This window comes from Arachis ipaensis, chromosome B09, assembly GCF_000816755.2.
Source record: "Arachis ipaensis cultivar K30076 chromosome B09, Araip1.1, whole genome shotgun sequence".
In the NCBI taxonomy this organism is placed as follows: Eukaryota; Viridiplantae; Streptophyta; class Magnoliopsida; order Fabales; family Fabaceae; genus Arachis; species Arachis ipaensis.
This window is the reverse complement of record NC_029793.2, coordinates 144,808,279-144,831,756: the sequence shown is the minus strand read 5'-3', so window position 1 is coordinate 144,831,756 and position 23,478 is coordinate 144,808,279. Positions and strand designations below refer to the sequence as shown.

The 23,478-nt window shown below is 34.8% G+C and overlaps 3 protein-coding genes across 6 annotated transcripts; 2 read left to right on the top strand and 1 right to left on the bottom strand.

The window, feature by feature from the left end:
- LOC107618507 (BTB/POZ domain-containing protein NPY2) lies at positions 4,966-9,928 on the top strand. 2 transcript variants are annotated; one of them, XM_021111154.1, is made up of 6 exons: positions 4,966-5,401; positions 6,337-6,967; positions 7,078-7,218; positions 7,679-7,748; positions 7,838-9,013; positions 9,171-9,928. In XM_021111154.1, the coding sequence occupies exons 3-6, from the start codon at positions 7,157-7,159 to the stop codon at positions 9,741-9,743; spliced, it is 1,881 nt and encodes a 626-aa protein (XP_020966813.1). In that variant the 5' UTR covers positions 4,966-5,401; positions 6,337-6,967; positions 7,078-7,156; the 3' UTR covers positions 9,744-9,928. The 2 variants fall into 2 exon arrangements, with proteins under 2 accessions (XP_020966813.1, XP_020966814.1); XM_021111155.1 differs by having other exon boundaries at positions 6,337-7,218; positions 9,171-9,712; positions 9,823-9,928.
- LOC107616712 (LOB domain-containing protein 38) lies at positions 12,900-13,625 on the top strand. Of its 2 annotated transcripts, none has more exons than XM_016318653.2 (2): positions 12,900-13,146; positions 13,221-13,625. In XM_016318653.2, the coding sequence occupies exons 1-2, from the start codon at positions 12,960-12,962 to the stop codon at positions 13,499-13,501; spliced, it is 468 nt and encodes a 155-aa protein (XP_016174139.1). In that variant the 5' UTR covers positions 12,900-12,959; the 3' UTR covers positions 13,502-13,625. The 2 variants fall into 2 exon arrangements, with proteins under 2 accessions (XP_016174139.1, XP_016174140.1); XM_016318654.2 differs by having other exon boundaries at positions 12,901-13,146; positions 13,232-13,625.
- Positions 14,839-20,498, bottom strand: LOC107618748 (QWRF motif-containing protein 2). 2 transcript variants are annotated; one of them, XM_016320890.2, is made up of 6 exons: positions 18,765-20,498; positions 16,593-16,712; positions 16,175-16,291; positions 15,996-16,085; positions 15,453-15,563; positions 14,839-15,345 (listed from the first exon to the last, which is right to left on the bottom strand). In XM_016320890.2, the coding sequence occupies exons 1-6, from the start codon at positions 20,187-20,189 to the stop codon at positions 15,265-15,267; spliced, it is 1,944 nt and encodes a 647-aa protein (XP_016176376.1). In that variant the 5' UTR covers positions 20,190-20,498; the 3' UTR covers positions 14,839-15,264. The 2 variants fall into 2 exon arrangements, with proteins under 2 accessions (XP_016176376.1, XP_016176377.1); XM_016320891.2 differs by having other exon boundaries at positions 15,453-15,560; positions 18,765-20,496.

The window sequence follows — 23,478 nt, the reverse complement described above, 5'->3', positions numbered from 1 at the left end:
ATATTTCTACATTCCCAGTATTTTATTTTTCTATTATCAGAAGCAAACACTATTATCCATCTCGAATTTATTTATGATGCCACCCCTTCCGTCATTTTCTCATCACCATAGTGCAATTTTTGTATAATTTTAATTTGTTTTCAAGTTTGTTGTCGTGTGTACTATGGTGGTATTTTTGACTAAATTGTAACATTATATTGTTGACTTTTGAATACTACTTTTAATCATCAACAAATAACTTCCAGGTACGTACGGTCAAGAGAAAAAACCAACGCACGAATTATATAAAATTCAGTTAGCAGCCCCTAGCTCCTTAATATTATATTAATTTAGTAATTAATGAATTAATCCAACAAGATAGATAATGGTTGATTTTTCGTGGAGGCTCTATGTATCAAGTGGATGAATGGATATATAGGCATAATTCCATTTGGCCTAATTGGTTTCAATTGGCAAAACCAAGTTAAACAGGGTGGTAATTAGGTCATCATATTAAGGCGATAATTAGAAAAGTTGAATTTGGTCCACGTCACAGTACACAGAGTTTAGGTAGCAATTAGCTAAGTTCGTTGTTATCTACCGCTTTGCTCAGTTGCCTTTTCTCTATTTAATAAAATATATTAGATGGGTTTATCACTGAGTAATCGTTTGATTTGGCATAATTTAGTAGGTTTTGCTTTCATGTGGAGTTAGGTGTTAATATGTTAGCATTAACACGTGGAATGGCAAATAACCTCAAATTTCATAATATGACAACAAGGTTGAAGGCGATGTTAATTCAACGATATATTAATTGTTACCTATTTTGCATGTTTTTCGCTAGGTAATATCCATGTTCACTAATACGTTAGGCACCAAATTTCTTTTAAACAAGTATATATTCACCTTCAAGTTTATCCACATGATCAGAGTAATTTAAAAGAACCAAACATAAAGAGTGTGACAATATCAAATTTGAGAGTAGCGATATCACTCACTATTTTTTAGAGCATAAAAGCATTGCCTTTAGGTAGGAACATTACACAAAGACATATTATGTGCAAGACAATTAATTTCGGAAAGGTTTGAATTTTGTCTTATGTATATAATAATTTATTAGTTAATACTAAATTTTTTAATAAAATTTAGATTTTGGGTTATACTACGTAATCAATGATTTTCTTGAATAACATGAACAATGGGTTCTTAAAATGACTCAATTCAAGTAAAACACACTACACTCTAAATTATTCACCTAAATCTTAATATTAAAATAATCATTCGCACACTTAGTAAATTAAACATCCGAATTGTTCACATTATTTAATATTTTGATTGTCTACTTATACTTTTTCTTATATTTTCATTGGATTCATCCTTACTTCTTGGATTGAGAATACTAAAAGAACAAAAAAAAAAAAAATAGTATGTGCAAGATTTCTGGTGGGTTTAATGCACATGGTGTTGGTGCTTTCTTTACTTTGGATCTGGGTCATAGTGGGCATGGTCCTTATTAAGTTTCTGTTTGTCCTAGTTATTATAAATGGGCCATTTGTTTTTGCTTTAATGGGCCTCTACAAGAAAGCCAATGTTATTATTGGCCTAAAAGTGATTTTTATTTAGACGGGCCCAAAGTTTCAAATAAAGCTAAACAAGTGAAGCTCAGTTCTACTAAAAATATCAAATGAAAGCTCACAATCATTGGTCACCCTAATAATAAAAAAAGAAAAAGAAAAGAAGAGAACAGAGGAAGCCTACAATAAGAATACAGGCAAAAAGAAAAAGTTAGGTTGGTGTATTGATGAATTTACTAAGCAAATTCATTAAGGTAGTGTTTGTTTTGAGGTACTAAGATAAAGATTAGGAGACTAAAACTCAGTATTATGTTTGTTGGTTTAGAGACTGGTACTAAAATTTTTGTCTCTTTTTCTAAAATTTCAGTATTTCAGTACCTTCAAAAAGTGAGGATATAGGAGACTAAAATTTTTAAAGATGAAGACTGAAACTTTAATAATATTTTATACCTAAAATACTTTCATTTCAATTAATTAATTCCAATTTTACTCTTTGTACAAATTAAATTAGAATTTTATTTTTATTTTAATTTCTGTCTCACACTTTGTACCAAACAGAATATTAAAATTTATTTTAATCTCTATCTCTTAATCTCTGTCTTCTCAGATTTTCTGTTCCTATCTCTCCACCAAATACTATCTAAAAAATTATTAAAAGTTCGAATATTAATTTGCGTATACAATAAGACGTTGATCTAAGCCGAAAACAAAGAAAAAAGAATACGCCTCTCCAATAAGCAAATTTGTTAATTTTAACCAAATCCTCTTCTTATATATCTATAGAAGTTGGTTATATAGTAGATAGTTAAAAGAGGGTGAGTTAGTTGCGTGTCTTTTGTATCCCGTATATTTTTTTTTGGTTTCCCACGGTATCCCCCAGCCCGACAGGCCAAGGACTAATCCGTCGCGGTACTGAGCTCCATTTAAGGGTTTGCCGCTGGCCAATGAGTTGCTGCATGCACAAGGCGGGATTCGAACCCCCGACACTTGCTTAAGCGGACTAGTGAGCTAACCACTAGACCAACCCAACTTGGTTTTTTGTATCCCGTATATGATAGTAGAAAATTAAGATAAAGGAGTCACATGTTACCAATAAGGCAGCTTTTCATATATGCACTGAATCTACTGGGAAAAATAAAAGTTGTTGCCTTACCATCATCATTCATTTAAAAAAATATATCCAATTCTATACTATGTATATGGATGACTTTGGTTGGCTCTTTTATTTTCTCAGTTTTTCCATTGCACCTTAATAGCATCATATGCTTTTGTAGTACGAATATAGTTTGATTTTCTTATTTCTGTCATAAGCAGGAATCATGGAAATGATGCTAAAGCTATGCTTAATATAGTGCACCAACCATATCACGTTACACATTCAATTCACCCTGCGCCAACACGTTCCCCCTTATATTAAATAATTGAATAAAACACACACACACGTATTAAAAGAACAACGTCATATGAATCAGGTAACGCATGCTACCATGCAATGATGCTCACAAAAGTAGTCATGCCACATTATTGCATATTATGTGCAAAAGATATCATATCATATCATATATCCCCACTTTGGCGATTATAGCCATAATTAGAGTATTATTTCATGTCATAGGTTTGCATGATTACCCAGTTTCAAACAATCTCATTCTATCTCCATACAACTCCAAAAGTTATTCTTTTAATATAATATATCAACTCAAAGTATATTTAATTCTTGATAAGACAATAGTATGCTTTAGCATTTATAATTTGTATTATGGCTAAGCTAAGGGTATGATTAATTATTCTTTTACTGTACTGGCTAGCTAGCATACAGTTGCATGCAGCCAATGTTATTATATAAGCCATGTGAATTCTGGTACAAGCAAGGGAAAAAAAAAAGGGAGATGAATTAAGTTATGACCGTACAAAAATTTCTCTATGTGGCTGGTTTGTACATGATGAGTTTGTGAATGGAAAAATTGTTTAAATTAGTCCAAGAAGGAAACAAGTAGTACCCTTTGGTAGCTAAGACACCAGGGTTTATGCACAAAATCTGCAGCATCAATACTGTTACAGGATTCTCACAATTCATTATGATTACAGTGTCCCCCCACCCCACTCAAATCTTTTTCTCACTATACACCATATCTTTGTAGACATAAATATACAGCAGATCATTGGTATACAAATTGACAACATAAATTTTGGAAAAAAATATATATGCTAGTAATCACTGCCCAGGTTTTTTCATCATTGTTTATCTTTTTTTGTAAAAAAAAAATTAACATTAATGTGTCAAAGGGTTTAAAAAATCCATGTTAGGGAATAGGGGGGGACCCTTTTTCCACAACTATGATAAGAGGGTTTATATTCTTTTGAGATATTAATTGTTAAAATTAGGCAATGTTTGGGAACTTTTTGGCACTGGGCGTGACCATTAGCCGTTGACTAATCCTTGTTGGGAATCTCACTAGTGTTGGAGCAATTTCTTTCACCCAAGTTAATTAAACTAATTATTATTATTAGTCATGACACTCCACCACTACCATCTTTGAATTTGAACCAGCTAGCACAATCTCAAAGTTGGAAGAATCAAGTACTAGTGAAGGAATATACTTAAAAAAATATTAGAAGGGTGGAATATTTAGTATTTGTGGTGTGATACAGTCAGCAGCATGTGTATAATTTAGTTTTAAGCATCTTCTCAAGGCTTTAGGAAAAACATGGAAGGAAAGAAGAGGGGACCTAAACATGTGCATGAGAGAGATAGAGTGTGTGTTATTGTTTAAAGAGAAAAATATAGCAGACTATAGCACTATTATAGGGATGTGTTCAAAATGGGGAATATGATATATTCTTGGGTGATTCCATAATACAATGTGCTTCTTTCATCTATCTGGTCTAAAGCATGAACTGATCCACTGTTATTTTATTTATTTATTTATTTAAGAAACTTTAGTAAAATATATTTTGTACCAAAAGGATTAGTGAATAAATATTGCCTATCAGTTCTCTTTTTAAGTTTAATATTTTGTTAATGTATTTGATTGATTTGACTTTTTGAACTATTTATTACTTCATTTATAAGCTATCATATCATTTGAGGATTAAAAATTTAAAATCCATTAAGGGATAGGTGGATTTTCAACTAGTCCTCCGCAGCAGCTTAGAGCCTGCATAATTAAATTATTAATTACATCTTAAATATGCATGTAACTTTGAGACTTATGTTCACATGACACAAATCATTAGCAACATGATCAAAATAAAGGTGAAATATCATAATTTAACAGTTAACAACTAATAAAGTTAGACACTCTATTCAATATCTCAGTCCATAGTAACCTTTACTAATAAAAATTTTGAAAAAGAAAACCACAAAATAATAGAAGACTTAACTTATATTGTTAATTTGAATATATTGATAATAATATAGCAGAGTGAAATATTAGAGGGAGAAGGAGAAGTAGAAAAGCAAGGGAGTGGTGCTTTTGTTGCCAACTGTCAAGTAATGAAAAGGAGAGAGTGAGAGTGATGATGAAAATGGTAGAAGAAGATTAGGACTGAATCAATGCTATGATATGAAGAAGATAACAGATGCCATTTAATGAGCTTTCATTAACTACTATTTACCATTACTCACTCTTCTCTCCCAACCCAAAAAGAAAGGCTGTAGTGTCAGTTTTGGCGTGCTTAACACTCACCAATGTCCTGAATGTGCTTGCTTTCCTTTCCTTTCCTTTCCCTTCCTTCTGAAATTGAATGTTCTGCTACTTACTTTCTTACCAAAAATTAATGAGCAAAATGCATTAGGAATGGTGTGGCAAACCAGCCAAAAAAGTGGTAACATTGAAGCTTGCAAGGTTCATGCAACATTTCTTATCACTTTGTCATTTTGTGCGTTTTCAGTGTGTGTGTGTGTGTATGTATGTGTACTTTGGAGTGTGGAACCAACAACAACAACATGAACAAACAAAACAACACCAGATTCTCTGATGGGTTGTGCTGGTTTTTCTTAAAGCTTTTGGCTTGCTTGTGATTGTGATCGTGTGTGTGTTTGTGTCTCGGTTTGTTTGTTCTTCTGACTTGACAAACACACATAACACTGTCATGCACAGCAACAGTGTTGTGTTCCTGTTCTACTGAAACTCCAAACTCTCTGCTGTAAGATCTTAGGGCCACTCTTCTTTTACCTTCCTTTCTTCCCTCTCTCTCACTTTACTGTTTCATCTCCACCTTCAGTGTTGTATATTATTTTATTGTTTTTTAACCTCTCTAGTTAGTGGTTACTTTAGCTCCAAATTTGGCAGATTTTCTTTATTTCTGTGTGCCTTTTTTTGTTGATAGTAAGTTGTAGTTGTATATATATATTTCCCTCAGTTTCAAAAACAAAAAAAAGGGTCTTGGTCTTGGGTTTTGTGGGGAACTACACGGAGAGTGAAGTTTGGTGCCTGTCCTTGTGATTTATTTGCCAGTTTGATTTAAGGCACATATTTCTTTCATGTGGGGTGGAGGGTTTGACACCACACACACCATAAAGTTATGATCTTGCTTTCATTATTTTACTTGATTTGTGTGATCCACATTCTGGTGGATTCCAATGGGTTTTTCCAGCTAGAATTTGTTTATGATTATATTCTTGCAAGTAGGAGTAGCTGCTGATGTTTGATTGTTACATTAATTAACACCATATTCTGTGATCTAGTTCATATATTCCATGCTTAACAATAAGATGCTTTCTGTCTACAGTTTTGGTGGTTTATTTCTTCTGATACCAAGATGCTGTTTTCGGTTGCAGGTTTTCAAACTTCAACGGTAAAAGAGAAAAAAGAAAAGAAAGAAAAGGAGTGGCTTAAAAAAATAAATCATTGTTGCAAGTATAAGAAGATAGGTAGATAGATAGATAGATATATACGTGTTGGATTTGGAACTTGTAGCTTTAGAGGCACTAGATGATGGTGTTGGTGTTGTGAATCTTGGAAGTGGCTTTAAAAAAAGGAAGAAAAGGGAACAGAGGAATCAGAAAGTGAAAAGGATAAAAGAAATTATGGGAAAGTGAGGTGGAGTCAGATTTGTGTGTGTGGTGTGTGTCTGATTTGAGAATTGTTTAGTGAGACTAGTCTGTTGGCTATGTCCCCTGAGCTGACTCGGTGCGCCCGGACTCCGTGGGCTTTGCCGGCGACCAAGGAAACAAACTCTTACTGCCTTCTCTTCCCATTTAAGAGAACCTTTACTTAAAAAATTGGACAATCCCCATCTTAGAACATTTTCTTATATATATAATTATATATCACTCTCTCTTTGATTCAGCTTCTGCCTTTGTTTGCTGTCAAGATTCGGTCACACTCCTTTGGTATTTAAGCTGTTCCTCCACATACCATTTCTTTATTACTCACTGAAAACCAAGAACCTTGGATGCATATCTCACTGTGAGTTGGCTGGGGTAGTAGACTCTTCTCTTTCCTTTTCTGGTAAATCTTCATACATAGAGAGGGATGTTTGGTGGACCTAACTGGAGCTTGTTGGACTTTGCATTCAGCTTTTGATTGGTGGAGAGTGGTCTTTTTCTTCTTTGAGTTGTCATCTTCAGAGAGGAAGCAGATCTTATATTGTTAAAGATGAAGTTCATGAAACTTGGTTCTAAGCCAGATACCTTTCAGACTGATGGGAACAATGTCAGGTCAGATTATTCTTGTCTTCGTTATACACATTCTTGTTTGCTTCTGTTTTGTGGCTATGATGTGAAGTACATTGTTTGATTGTAATGGTTTTGTTCTCTTTTCTCTATTTTAAAATGTATTATAAAGGCATGATTTCATTCTCCTCCCCATTCTCTCTGATTAGTCCTTGAAGGCCAATTTCTGTGATTGAGGGAATGTGTTGTGTTTGGTTGCTTCTGATTAGTTAAGTACACAGAAAAATAGTCTGATTATGCTTAGTTCCTGATTCATTGCTCTTGGAAATGGAAAATTCAATAAACTAAGCCTCTTCCCTTCATTCCAGATCCATATAAAATGTAGGAATGTGAATAGCCTGTATAAAATAAAATCTAAGTGGGAAAATTATGGTTTGATTAAAACATCTTAGTTTATTGTACTTTATTATTATCCACCTCTTAACAAGTTGCATTTCATGTCCAGGTATGTGGCCAGTGAGTTGGTATCAGATATCATTGTTAGTGTTGGGGATGTAAAGTTTTATTTACATAAGGTATGCATCAAACCAGTAAAATATATACATCAATGGATCTGTCTTTTGATATCATATGTTACTGATATTCCAAATATTCATCTATGTAGTTCCCTCTTCTATCAAAGAGTGCTCGCTTACAGAAGATGATCTCCCTCAGTAATGAAGAAAATGTAGATGATGTCCAAATTGGTGACATTCCGGGAGGCGCAAGTGCCTTCGAGATATGTGCTAAGTTCTGCTATGGGATGACTGTTACCCTGAATGCTTACAATGTAATAGCAACTCGGTGTGCAGCAGAGTACCTTGGAATGCATGAGACAATTGAGAAAGGAAACCTCATTTACAAGATTGATGTTTTCCTTAGCTCTAGCATTTTCCGTAGTTGGAAGGATTCGATCATACTTCTTCAGACTTCAAAGTCTATGCTACCATTGGCTGAGGACTTAAAGGTGGTGAGCCATTGCATTGAATCTATAGCCAACAAGGCATGTGTTGATGTATCAAAAGTTGACTGGTCTTACTCCTACAACCGGAGAAAGCTTCCGGAGGAAAATGGAATCGATTCAGATCCGAACGAAATCAGAACTCGGCTAGTACCAAAAGACTGGTGGGTTGAAGATCTATGTGAGCTTGAAGTTGATTTGTACAAGTCTGTAATTACAAGTATTAAAAGCAAGGGAGTTCAGCCTAATGAGGTAATTGGTGAAGCTTTGAAAGCTTATGCTTACAGAAGATTACCAAGTTTCACCAAGGGAATGATCCCCTGTGGAGACATATCAAAGCAACGGCTAATAGTCGAAACAATCCTATGGTTGTTACCTACTGAGAAAGGCAGCATCTCTTGTAGGTTCTTACTCAAGTTGTTAAAAGCTGCCATTTTCGTAGAGTTAGGAGATAAGGCTAAAGAAGAGCTTGTAAGGAGAATTGGGCAGCAACTGGAGGAGGCTTCTGTTAGTGATATTTTGATTCGAGCACCGGATAGAGAAACTACAATCTATGATGTCAGTATAGTCCAGAAAATTTTAAGAGAGTTCTTCATGAAAAATCACAACACTGAGATTGAATCAATAGGTGCTGGTGAGCTTGTGGGGATAAGAAATCCCGGGATTTTATCTGATGCTTCCAAGCTTATGGTTGCAAAACTCATAGATGGATACCTTGCCGAAGTTGCAAAGGATCCCAATTTACCTTTGTCAGATTTTGTTGATCTTGCTGATCTAGTGTCGAGCATCTCTCGTCCTACTCACGATGGCCTTTACAGGGCCATCGACACGTATCTTAAGGTAAAAGTTTTCGATTCAATTCGCCTATTACATTATAGTTTAGCTATAAAGTATGCATCTATACTAGTAGTTAACATTTAACACTATTTAAGAAAGTTGTTTGTGGAACTAACTAGTGCAATTTTGTTTATTTCAAACTTGCTTTATAATGCTACAGGAGCACCCTGGGATCAGCAAAGGTGACAAAAAGAGGATTTGCAAACTAATGGATTGCAGAAAACTGTCTGTTGATGCCTGCATGCATGCAGTGCAAAATGAGAGGCTACCATTGAGAGTTGTTGTGCAGGTACTTTACTTTGAGCAGGTAAGGAGTGCTGCATCATCCGGTACCAGCACGCCCGACATACCTAAAGGACACAAGGATTTGAGCAATGTATCTAATGCTAGCTCGAGGTCCGGGACAACCAATCCGGAAGACGAATTGGATGCTGTGGCCACAGCTGAGGAGCTGAAGGCCTTAAGAAGGGAACTTGCATCATTGAGGATGAGCAATGGTAATGGTGGTGGTGGTAATGAGAAAGATGTAGATATCAAACCAAACATGGACAAAGCTGTGATTGGAAAGATGAAAGGGTTGCTCAGGTCAAAGAAGTCATTCATAAAGAAATGGGCCAGCAAAGGAGGACAAGGTGAAAATAGTGGCTCTGATTCATCAGATAGTATTGGTTCTGCTAATCCAGAAGAAGTTAAATCCACTCCATCCAGAAATAGGAGGCATTCAGTTTCATGAAATTAAGTTTGGTTTATTTTCTTTGTTTTTGTTTGTTTCTTTTGCTTAGTTTCTTATGCCAAACAAACATGACCCCAACACTAAGGTACATATAGTTTAAAAATAGCAGAATTGTGTAGATTGGAAAATCATGTAACCATGACATCATTATCCTATCAAATTGAAAGTAGCTATATTATTTAATTACAATCAAGTTAGTTACCTTGTCTCATAAGAGCAGTTACTGAAAACTTATTAGTATCTCATGTGCTAATATTCTTGCCTAATGTCAGATTAAATTCTTATAATGTTGAGAATCAAGATTTAAGTGGGTGGGATGCTTGATACCACATGTGTTAACAATTTTGTGGAACTGCAAGCTTGTGCTGGATCCATTATTTTGAGCCATTAAGTCAAAACCACTTATTGATTTGCATATAATAATTTTTAACGGCTACTTGTAGATTCTTATATAAGATTCAAAGTTTTTTTTTTTTCTTTTTATTTGACAATAATGATAATCCGAAGTGAGACTTCCAACATTACAATATGGACAAAAAATAACAACTCAATTCAGCTGTTAGTGCTCTTAATAAATTGTAATTTAACTATGACCCCATTATTTGTTTTGCTTATCTATCATTACATCAAAATGATACAAAAGTTGCTCCCGTAAAATCCACACAAACATGCTTCAAAATGCTCGTCACAACCATTCTTAATTAATTAATTAATGAAGAGTAAAATATCGTTTTTGTCCCCAATGTTTGGGATAAGTTTTAAACTTGTCCATAACGTTTCAATCGTACTATTTAAGTCCCTAACGTTTCAAAACTGACTCAATGTTGTCCTGCCATTAGGAATCCATTAACAGAATTGACGGCGGGACAAAATGGAGACAATTTTAAAACGTTAGGGACTTAAATAGGACGAAAACGTTTGGAACAAAAATGATACATAGAAATAAATTTTAATTTTATCCTTCAATAATATTAATTTTTTACTATACATAGTATTCAATTATTTTTTAAAATAAAAGTAATGTGATTAAGTATAATTTATTTAGATGTAATTGAAAAATAATTGAATACTATGTACAGTAAAAAATTAATATTATTGAAAAATAAAATAAAATTAAAATTTATTTTTATGTATCGTTTTTGTCCTTAACGTTTTCGTCCTATTTAAGTCTCTAATGTTTTAAAATCGTCTCAATTTTATCCCGCCGTTAATTCTGTTAACGGATCCCTAACCGCAGGATAACATTGAGTCAATTTTGAAATGTTAGGGACTTAAATAAAATGATTGAAATATTAAGGACAATTTTAGAATTTATACCAAACGTTAGGAATAAAAATGATATTTTCCTCATTAATTAATTAGTATAGTCATCCGGCACCAATTAATCGCATACAAAGCTTTCTAGTGATTACAATAATACTAACAAAATCAAGGTTAACACTTGTCCTTAGGCCAAGGCCACATAATTGTGCCGCGGCAGCAAGTAATAAAACTCTATATAAATATTTTATGAAAATAATAGAGATATCCAATAGTTACTATGCTTCAATAGCATCTAATTGTACCTTTCATCACACTTTGTTTATGTCCAAGGTTTGACTTTAATCTGGTTCATTGGAGCCACTAGAAAAATCTAGATTAAAATTTAATCGTTGATTACAAAGGAGTGGTGGCAGAAGTTTATCAAGACCGTAAGTTTGGTTATTTATATATTTTCATATCTTTTATAAAGATGTGATGAAATTGAAGTCATTTAAAAGAAAAAGGTCAAATTGATTGAAAGGTGCCTTCATAACAATTATGCATGTGTCTTCTTAATGCATTGAAGGGACACAGATTCTAATTAAGGTGTTTAATTTCCTCTCTAATCCGATTAGAATGCAAATTATAAAAGGGAAATGTTATGGGAGAATGATTTTATTGAACGATATAAATAATTATTAATTAAATAAAAATATACTACACTTTTAATTTAATCCATTAAATTTTAATATTAAAATAATTATCTATATACTAATAAAATGAACATCTGATATATCTATTATTTATATTATTTAATATTTTTATTGTTTCACTATATTTTTCCATTATAAAAAGGAGATGCAATTTTGGATAAAGATGCCAACTGCCACGTATCCAACTTGGTTCTGTAATTTCTATGCTCCACTATATATTCATGTCCAGATCATCAACTTGTCATTATCGCTTTTCTTTATTTGGATTCAGTTCACTCTATACTATAGGGAAATTTTGAAATGAAGGTAAATAATAAATAAAATATGCAATGGGGAATTATTTAGGATAAAAAAGAAAAATAAAAATAAAATGTAGTTTACGTTGATACAAACTGGGAATCCAAGTGGCGGAGAATTCCCAAAAATTGCGGAGAACCTGAGCAGAGCAGATATTATATGAGGACCCATTTCTTTGGAATCCTTCCTAGTTCCTTCTTAGCTGCACCCCTACAAACTAGAGTAATAAATAAAAAATTAAACATACATAATTTTTAATCCTTTTAGTTTCTATGATAATATAGTTATCTGATTGATGCAATAATACATAATTAAATATATAACGATGCTAACTGTAGATAAAAAATCAAATATAAAATTAGTTATATGTGTAGAATATAAATTAAATAATACAAAAATATTATTTATACATTAAATTAGTTACTAATGTATATTTATATTTTATTATGTATTTTATATTGATGGTTACGGATGTGTTTGGTAAATGGGTTGGAGAAGAGAGAAGTGCATTTGAATCTCGCTTCATTTATATGTTTGACAAATTTTTATCATCTAAACGCAGAAGTGATTTTACTTTTCAACCCACGTTTACTAGAAACTACAAATTCTTGCTTTTCCGTTCACCTTTTCACGTTAGATTGAAAAAAAAAATTTATGTACTAATTGTGTCCTTCATTATTCATATATTTGTTATTTGTTTTATAATGTTTTTTCTCTAATACTTTCCTATTAATCCATTTTAAATTAGAATTACCAAAATAATTTTACGATACCACAGTTTTAATCAAAATCAATTTTGCAAACTTAATTTTATATAAACCTTTGTTTACAAATCCTAATCCAAGCACACACCACCATGATGTAATATAACATTGAAACAGAAAATGAATATTTTAATCCGTTTATATAGTAAGGATGGGTAACAGAATGAGTGTAGTGGATTGGTGAGAAAAAAGAAAAGAGGATGAGCTGCAATGGATGCCGTGTGCTACGAAAAGGGTGCAGCGAAGAGTGCATGCTACGACATTGCCTGGTGTGGATACAGGACAATCCACCAGCACAGGGTTACGCCACCCTCTTCGTCGCCAAGTTCTTCGGCCGCGCCAACCTCATGTCTTTCCTTTCCTCCGTTCCCACCAACCACAGATCCGGTATTCATTTATTTTCTAGTTATATAGTTTAACTGATAACCGTTAAATAATTTGACATATTTTATTATTGGCAGCATTGTTTCAGTCACTTCTATATGAGGCAGTGGGTCGTACCATAAATCCGGTGAGTGGGGCGGTGGGGCTGCTCTCGACAGGCAACTGGCATCTCTGCCAGTCCGCGGTGGACAAGGTGCTGCGAGGGGGCGGCGCCGCCTTGATGGAAAGTAGTGATCATTTGAAAGAAGCAGAATCACAAGAGAGAATTGAAAAGGGTCAACCACCCAGCAACACAACAACTACTCATCATTGGCCTTCTCAAACGACTGAAACCAAGCTGCTTACGCTTTTCTTATGACCTTCAATTATTACTTCTCATCTTAAATGCCTTTTTAATTAACTTTTGCTACCAACTTATTACTAATCTATATATAACCAATAAATGAACTTATATTCATCATCAAGAATGTTATTTTCTTCAATCTTTGCTTCCCGACTACCGCATCCATATTGTTAGAAACAAGAGACTAAATTGGAGAAATGATTTGTGTGTATATTCAAGTTGTCTATTCAAATTGTCTAGAATGATACAATATAAAGGGTATTTATAGGTGCTAAAAGAATTCGTAATAATAAAGACGTAATCTCCTATAATAAATATTAAGGTATACTAATTGATCCTAATTATATTCTAACACATATTAGTCCATCCAATTTTATGTAAAAATATCTCTAGAATTAAAATTTCAGCGTTAAAATCTTATCTCCGTTTTTCTCCTAATATGAGATGACGTTCATTTCGCATTTAGTCGTAGCAAGTGGGAGATTTTTCCATGCATGGTTTAGTATGATCATGTCATGGGGCCAGCAACTCGTTCATACTAAGTAAAAGGATAAAAGCTTCTGGTTCTGTTTAAAAAGGGGGTCCATCATGGATAGAAAGAATTTCATTTGCTTTAATTTGCCGAGTGCTAAATTAAGATAACAATAATGCAAGAGATATGTAAATAAAATAGTTAAAGTGGTAGCAAATAATTCTAATGAACTTTATCCAAGTGAATCTTGAAGAATAATAGTTAAAAAATGGGACTTGTATATATTATCACACATCATATATGACATCTGCATCACTCACAATGTGTATGGTAGTGGCTTCTGCTTGTTGTGGTAAGGCAAAAATATAAGACTTGTATTGCATGTACAGAAATGTGAATGTGAATATCACTGCCCCTTCACTTCTTCCAAGAGTCATTTACTGAAATCAAATATTTGTATCAACTTTTTGTATTGATCTTTTTTTTTTCATATGGTGGCAGAGAGTGGGCCTCCATTCCCATTTTTGGTGTAGTGGGCTATGCTAAAAAAAAAACAAAAGAAAAAACATTTTAATGATAACAACATACAATTTAACCAAGTTAGGTTTGTCTAGAGTTAGCTCACTAGTCCGCTTAAGCAAATGTCGGGGATTCGAATCCCGCCTTGTGCATGTAGTAACCCATTAGCCAGCGACAAACCCTTAAATGGAGCTCAGTACCACAACGGATTAGTCCTTAGTCTATCGGGGCGAGGGATACCGTGGGAAACCAAAAAAACAATATACAATTTGGCAGCCTTTACTCTTGTGCAAAATCAAGTGAAGCCTGTGAGCTAAAACTGCTAATCAGAAAATAAAATAGTGAAAGATGGGAGGAGGAATTGAAATGAAGTAGGCGACATACTCCCTAATAAACAATGATTAGTTGATTACATATAGTATAGATTTTTATATACATAGACACTGCTTTCCTCAGATGACAAGTGACAAGGTAATTGTATACAACTCTAGCTAACTACTGAGAGAGGAAAGCCACCTATTTTTCCTTTTTTCTTAGTAAATTGAAATCCAAGACACAAAGATATACTACACACAAAGACACATTACAAGACCACACCAGAACGAGGCTCCAAAACTTGTCAAATGAAATACCAAAACACCAGCTGTTAACTCTCCATGATTATTACCTTGTTGGTTGTTGTGTGTTATCATCTCATCTCCACCCCGTGGAAAATAAAAAGGCTGAGAGTAGTGTTAGCATTAAGAGTGAGCAGTCTGTCAAATAAGGATCAGTTGAGTTCTTTCTTCTACACATGTGTTGTCAGGCAGCTGCAACTTGGTACTCGAGATAGTTGTAACATATGCGTTCTTAAGCTACAATCCTTCACCTATAACAATATTTACACATACAACATACCAATAAGAAATTCATATACAAATTGGTCAATTGGGGTGAGAGAGAGCTTCAGAAAGAAAAAAAGAAAAACATGGCTACCTGCATGGCTGCTAATGAGGACAAAAAGTCCTTGCATTGCTCAAGCAAAAACCTTTCCTTTGAGGTCACCTTCACGATTTCCGCCACCAAGCAGTTAGTTTCTTCCACCTGCTACAAGAAACTAGTGTTTTTTAGAATACTGATAGAAGTGTAAATATCCTCTTATCTCTTACCCGATTCCGACTTCCCTAGTCTGTACTACATATGAACCATGCGATGAGTATGAGGCACCCCCTAGAAAATTGAGCCAACAAGCTTTTAGGCCATGCTACTTATGGTTTAGCATGTTTGGTTAACAAAAGCTTCTCTCTTGTAGCTTTTATCCAAACCATGATTTTTAGGTCATGTTAGAATTTAAGGTCCAATGACTGATTGCTTCAATCAACCCCACTAATTCAAGAAACCCGAGAATCAAACAAAAATATGGAAAGTAAAAATTATACACATTTTCACTCCATACAACCTTACATATACCAATGGACGACAATTAAAAGAACACAGGCACCTTGCTGAGAAGCACAAACACAAGAAAATAAAAATCACCTTTGATGAGAGAGAGTATATAGAGGATGCCATTGCCTGCATCACATCAACTGCTGACCCCAGAGCATCCTTTAGATTTGGTACATCCGCCTGATAAAGAATATCGGTTAAGATTTCACAGTCTAATTGAAAACAGTGAAGAGTGTTTCTAGAAGGAAAGAAAAACATGTGGCACATACTACTGCTTTTTCAACAACCGGAAGACGGAGGGTACTGGCTTTCAAAGCTTCAGTTGCTCCAAGCAAAGAATTGGCGTGATCTCTATCTAGATGGGCCCATTCTTCCAAATAAGAAATCTATGGCCAAGAAGAAAAAACATCAATAATCGGGGAAATAATATTAATAATAATAATTTTAATTTTTATTAGCATTATTAAAAGCATACTGATTAAATGCATTTAGATTATGATTCTCATGTAATCATGAAACCAACTTTGCATCAAGATATAAAAACATCAGCAAGTGCATGCAGGCATCTAAAGCAATAATGCAAAAAAACAATATAGAATTGTATTAAGTTGATCAACTTTGGAGTCGCATGCACTGCATACACGCATAATAGGTATTACATTTGAAACTGAAAACCCTGAACCATACCTGTCCCTTTAGGATGGAAGTTAGCTTCAACTTTTGCCTCAGCAACACCAGCTTGATTCTTTTAAGTATGACTGAATGCCTAAGTTCTGAAATTGTAACCCATGCATTCCACAAATGCCTCTGGTGCAATGAAATACATTTAAGTTAGCCTAACACTACATTACTATTTAGTAGTACAGTTATCAGCCAACAGAACAGATGTTGTCATCCTAAACATGGAGTGAATTATTTCACTACGCATGGAACTCGAAGTGCCAGTAAAAAAACCAGGTGCAGGAAACATTCTTTAGAAGTGTGTGGATACCTCTCATGATGAGCACTCCGGAACATTGTACAATCCAACAACTGTGAAGTGTGAATCAAACCATTGAATGTCACTAATACTAATATGTTTCTTGATCCTATTCCTATAATATGATGTAAGAAATTAGTAATGTTACTTTCATCGGACACCTCATGCCATCATAATGATAGATCAAGCTATGCTATCAGGAATTTCACTCAAGGTAACTAAACTACTCTATTTTCAGCTCATATACTTAAAGTTTTGGGGCCTACAAACATCCTCTATCTTGCATGTTACAGATTTTCTTCCTCAACATAGATAAAAAGGCTAAGGGTGAGTCTTGGTGCAATGATAAGGTTGCTTGATGCCCGGGAATTTGGATCCTCTAAAGTGAGAAAGTTGGTAAAGTGGTAAAGTGAAGGGTTAATCACTATTGATTTTGTAATTTTCATGAAATGTGTGCCCCACTATCTTAATTTAAGAGTGATTAACTCCTCACTTTACAACTTTACCAACTTTCTCACTTTAGAGGATCTTAATCCGATGCCCCGTGCTTAAGGTCATGGATTTAAATCTTGTGGAAAACCTCTCCGTTTGGGTGGGTACATGCTTATATTCTCCACAACCCCCACTACGTAGGAGAGTCATAAACTGGGATGCCACTGGTAACAAGGTCCATTTTAACCACTTGTAAACTTCCACCTGTAACTAGTTGTAAACTTGACTGGCAAATGGAATGACACTAGTAAATCAAGACACAGATTTTTGTTATAAAGCATCTTCTTGTTGTCAAACTGACAAGATAATTTTTCGGTTAGCACAAGGCAGGAAGTATTCTGAACAAATTTCCAAAGTTAGTATGACTAGTGGTCCAGAAAAGGTATGATTGTTCAACTAATACATAAACCATGTTGTCTTTCCTTACCCTGGATAAACAATCTCATGTATGTAAGCTTTCTGCAAGCATTTCCATTTCTAATAGTACGTTAGCATACTTAGGCTAGAAATTTTGGAGAACTCCTTGATAATCTTCATTTACGGAGAACACCCTTCTCAAATGAGCATTAGAATGATTCTATTCAATGGTTGATTTTTTTCTTCTAACTTTTTATAGAAAAAGAAATTATAGAAGAGGAAGGGGGCATCCTAACATAGATACAAAGAGATATGGCTAGCACCTAATGGGATAAACCTTGTGACAATGCAAATCATTTCTTGACATCAGGATGAACAATACTATCTTTACTTTTCATGCTTAAATACTAAATCCAAGAAGTATATAATTAATTTTTCATTAATCAGTATTCTATAATACCTAGGAGCCTTCTAGATAAACAACTCGATAGCCTGCCCTCCCTAAATATCAGATGAGAGAATATGAAGGAAAACCCAGCCCCTAAACCAACAACACTTGTGGGACTTGCCAGCAGATAACTAGTCGTGGGAAGAGGAAACACTAGAAGACTTTCACACCATAGAAGGCTAGAAGATTCAGATATTTAAGATACAGGAACAGTGTAGCTCTATCCAAAGAAGCAAAAGTGATTTGTGATTAATTTTAAAAAATGCTATTACCAACAATCCAACATGCACTTAAGCGTTGCATCTGCATATTCCCTTAAAATCAGGCATCAAATTTTCGTTTGAGCAATAAGAACATTCATCATTCACCCTAAGACTCTAGCCTATTAAACTTCCAGCACATGGTTATACAAAATTATTAGTCTGATGATGCACTCCAAGGCACATTACATGAAATGTAATCCTCACTAATCTAAATTGTTTGTTCCACAAACCATGCTGCAAAATATAAGCATTCAATGACATGACACAATTACTAGAAGAAAAAAAATTGACACCCCAATTTCAAGCAACTAAAAGCATACCTCTGCACTCAGTTTCTGAACCATGAAGGTAGCATCTGCCCTTGCATTAACAAACCGCCACTGCGCATACCGATTATACAGAAGCCTCAATGTATGTGCATCGAATATCCGATCTTCCCCTATCTTCCCTCTTCTCACATCAGCAGAGAAGCTGAGAATAGAAGGTGTACTACTAGAATTACTACTGATGGAGCTGGCAACAGCACTTCTGACCCTAACAGGACTGGCAATCCCCCTCGAAGGCGAGGATGTAGAAGATGCCCAAAGTTTACTTGGTGAAGCAGGCCGCGCTGGATTACCCCTGATAGGAGAAGCCATGGTTCTTGGAGACAACACAGGGCCACCACTATTATACCTTCTCAACTGAGAATTCTTTGCTGTACCAACCATTCTAGAGACAGGGCTTGTTGACAATGGTGAACCGGGATCCTGCAGGCGGCGCAGGCGGCTATTAGTCTCCTGCCAAAACTTGGCAGAAACAACAATGCCGCGCGGCTTAGCAGCAGCAGAAGGATAATCCTGCACACCTGAAGTGCTACCAGAGGAAACACTATCACTATCAGAAGCAGAAGCAGTGAGATCACTAGGAACCAATGGAGACTCATGATGATGATTATTATGCTTATTATCATCACTCTTCAACAACTCAGCTTTTCCCAAATCCAAACTCAACCCTGCAACCCCACCACCAAAAGAAGCCCTTCTACTGCCACCACCATCCAAAACCATCGATTGCTGCAATGCACGCACCACTTTCCCAGCCCCATTTCCAACAGTGCAATCCACACTCCTATAGAGGCTATTCGGACCTGAGTTCGGGTTCCGGGTCCGACCCGGCCACCGGTGCTGATCTCCGGGCCTTGAATTTTCCCCTTGATCTCCTCTCACGGGAGTTGACCTCCGCCGCTCCGGAGTCGCAGCGGCCTTCCTGGAGTTGCCGGAAGAAGGCGGCGTGGCGGTGGCGGAGGCCTTGGCCTTGCTGATCGGAAGCGAGAACGCCTCCCCTTGGAACGAAACGGAGAGGCTCCGCGTGGAACTGACAAGAAGCTTAGCGGCGGCGGAGGAGACATCGGCAGCGGCATTGTCGGGAACCGGAGTCATGGGCCTGCTGGGCCTGCGTCGGCCCACAGATTGGGAACGGTTGGGAAGGAGAGGAGTTGAAGGAGGATGAGACGAATTGGTTGAGCGAGAGAGTAGAGGAGAAGGGAACCTTCTAGAAGAAGTGGAAGACGAAGAAGTCGAAGTAGTTGAGGTTGAAGTGGTGGTGGTGGAGGTGGAGGGTGAAGGAGACATGTACCTTGAAGAAACTTGCCTCCCCTTGGGTCTTCTAGGTATGGTAGAGGTGGTGGTGGTGGTGCCATTGGTGGATTTCGAGGGCAATGGGTCGGTTGAAGCTGCTGCAGTTTCAGAAATGGCAGCCACCATTATAAGAAACTTTGGGGGATAAAGGTGGGAACTTTACCTCACATTGCTTGCCTCAGTTACTAAAAAGGGGGTTTCAGTTTCAGTTGAGGGTTTAGAGCTTCGAGAGATCAAGGGATTCGAGTATGGCGGAGAACGGCGAAATGGGTATGCGCCAGATTCAGTATTCGCGACCAACAGTGAGAGAAATAGCGTTCCAGGTTGTGAGGGTTTAGAGAGAGACAAGAAAAAAGAAAGAAAGAGGGTTGAGAAAGCCAAGTAAGTAGGTAAAACTAAAACAATGAATATGGCTTCAATCTTAATCAAATTAATTAGCTAATCACCATTTATTTAATTTTAGTGCTGTTATTCTACTACTTACCTCTTTTTTTTATTCTATCCTCTATATAGTTTCTCAGATGTGAATTAAATTTCTCGCTACCTTTTTACTTGGAAGGAATGAATGATAAACAAGTTTATGTTACTTGGAAGAGTTGAATTTTTAATATTCTTTTTCTTATCAAGTTACCTACATTGTTATATAAAGTTAAAAAAGGGAAAATCTAAACACCTTGTTAGTGCCTTAATTAGCATTAGCTGGTTCCCTTTTTCCAGTACAAAATATTTATTTCAGAAACCGTGACCAATTTAATGGAGTCTTCATGGATTAGTTGCATAAGGTTTACTAGTCCAATCCCTTTTGTTAACCGATATTACATCAATCTTATTTTCTTGGAAATATTAATTATGTTAGTAGCTAGATTGGCATGTCGTACATTATTTGGTTGCCTGGTGGGGGAAGAGATTTGGGAGGGAAAATAACTAAATCAAATTGAACACATATTTAGATGCTTAAATACATTAGTAGATATTTGTTATCTATTTCTTCATCTTACCAAATACAACATTAATGTAATAATGTTGTTCCCTTCAAGTCTTCAACTAAGCCATAGCAATAAATGATACCTTTCTAGAATTAAAAGTAAGGGAGGGAAAAAATAGAAAGAGAGAAAAGAAAAGAAGCAAATTTTCATATATTTTTGTGTAAACACACAGCATCATTTCCAATTTTTAGTAGCTTGTTTCCATTAGTTTCCTTCTTAATTACCTTTAACTGTTCCATTACTTGAGGCAGGGGCATTGACTTTATACATAGCTTAATACCTAAATAAAATTAGTACTAGTCTTGGTGGATATGCTCATGGAGTGAAAAACAAAAATTCCTTCTTTCCTAAGCATAAAAGAAATTATTTGCTAAATTTGAATAATCACGAGATTTAACTCAAGTATATAATTTATATCCCATTATCAAAACGATATCTATACCATCGATTTTATCTAATAAAAAAAAAATAAGATTTAACTAAGTTTATTTGTTCATTTAAAATCAGAAAGTTTGAATTTCGTATTATGTATGCAATAATCTATTGTTCTTTGTATAGGTATTAAAATTCAAACCGATCTAACTGCTTATCCAATCCAATCCAAACCAAAAACCAATTAAAACCGCACTAATTCGGATTTGATTAGATTTTATTTTTTGCAAACCGCTGGATTTGATCAGATTTTCATAGCTGATCCAATTTAATCCAAACCGCACAATATGTTATAATATTATTATTTTATTATTATATTTACAATTATACTTAATTACTTATAACATGTTCAATTTGTTATACATTTTTCTATTATTCATGTATTATTATTATTTAATAAATATTTTATTTTCAAAATATTATTTATTTATTTATTTATTTTAACTAACCTATAATTTTATTTTTATTGTTATGTTATCGTTGGCTTTTTAAGATATTGTTAAAACTTGTTATGCCATTGTTGGTTATTTAAAATTTGATGTTGAGACTTGTTATATGTATTTAATTTTTTTATTTAAAAAATCACAAATCCAAACCGCTTGTAATCGGATCGAATTGGATTTCCAAAAAATGTTCATCCAATCCAAACGGCACCGCACATAAATTAAGCCTTCAAATCGGATGACTTTTTTTCTTAAAACCGAACCAAACCGCACTGCGAACACCCTCTGAACAAAACTCAATTTCGCAGCGCATTAATTTTTGATTTACCGAATTAAAAACGCAGTGAAAAAATGTGTAATTTTTATTACATTTCAGCTATGAGGCTGTCTCTTTCATGTTGGTGTGAAATATTAATTTTGCCGTATAAGCAGCAGAGTGTTTGATTTTCATAAAACAATAATACAAGAAAGTGATGGGTCTTACTTTCACGTGTGTATATTGCATATGTATAAAATTAGTAATAGTAATTAATAATGTGTGTATTATTATATATAATAAACAGAGAGATTTGTGAGAGAGAGAGAAAGAGATGAATGAGCTAACCCCTTCATGAAAGGAGCTCTAAAGCAGATACAGTGGTTGATGCCATCAATGAATTTATTTTGGGCCATAAAGGCTTAGACATAATCAACCAAATAAAGGGCTAATAGTGATTTTTGCAAGCTAAGCTATAATCAATTTGATTATTATTAACCTGCAGATTAAGATGCCACATCTCTTTCTAGCTATATGTCCCTGTCCCTCTACACCCACTCATTGCACCCTTTGAACGCATCCATCTCATTTCTTCATATCAGCATCCTCCTGTGTTTCGAATGGAGACGGAGAGTGAGTTATACCGGATTATGTCTCAGTATTATATTTAATTTAATATAAATATAGAAATTAAATGATAGATTTAAAATTTGAAAAGTTAAATGATGATATTTTTTAGAAAAAATATTATTATTATTTCAGTTTTCGTTTGTAAAAATTTCAATTCTCTATTTTCTATGTGATTGTGTCCTCACTTTCTAGAGTTACTAAAAAAAATTAAAATTTTAAATTCTAAAACTAAAATTTTAATTCCATCACTAAACATAATACTGCGTGTCAGTCTTCCAACGTCAGTTCGAGTATCTAAAAACAAACGCCATCTAGGTCTAGCCTTTTAGCCACTTCAATTTATATATGTATGATTCCTTAATATTCTGTTTCTCTTACTAACTTTAATCCAACAATGTTTTTGCTCAAATACAAAGAAAATAAATAGAGTTAAATCCTACTTTGGTCTCTGAAATTAGCGAGTTGTACTGATTTGATTCCTGACTTTTTAATTGTTACAATTTGGTCCTTCAGATTCAAAAAAGTATACAAATGTAGTCCCTTATATATCTTCCGTCGCAGGAACTCAACATAGCAAGACTTGAGCTATCTCAATAACGGCATTGAGGAGGGACTATAGTGGTGCACTTTTTTTATCTGGAAGACCAAATTGTTGCAATTGAAAAGTT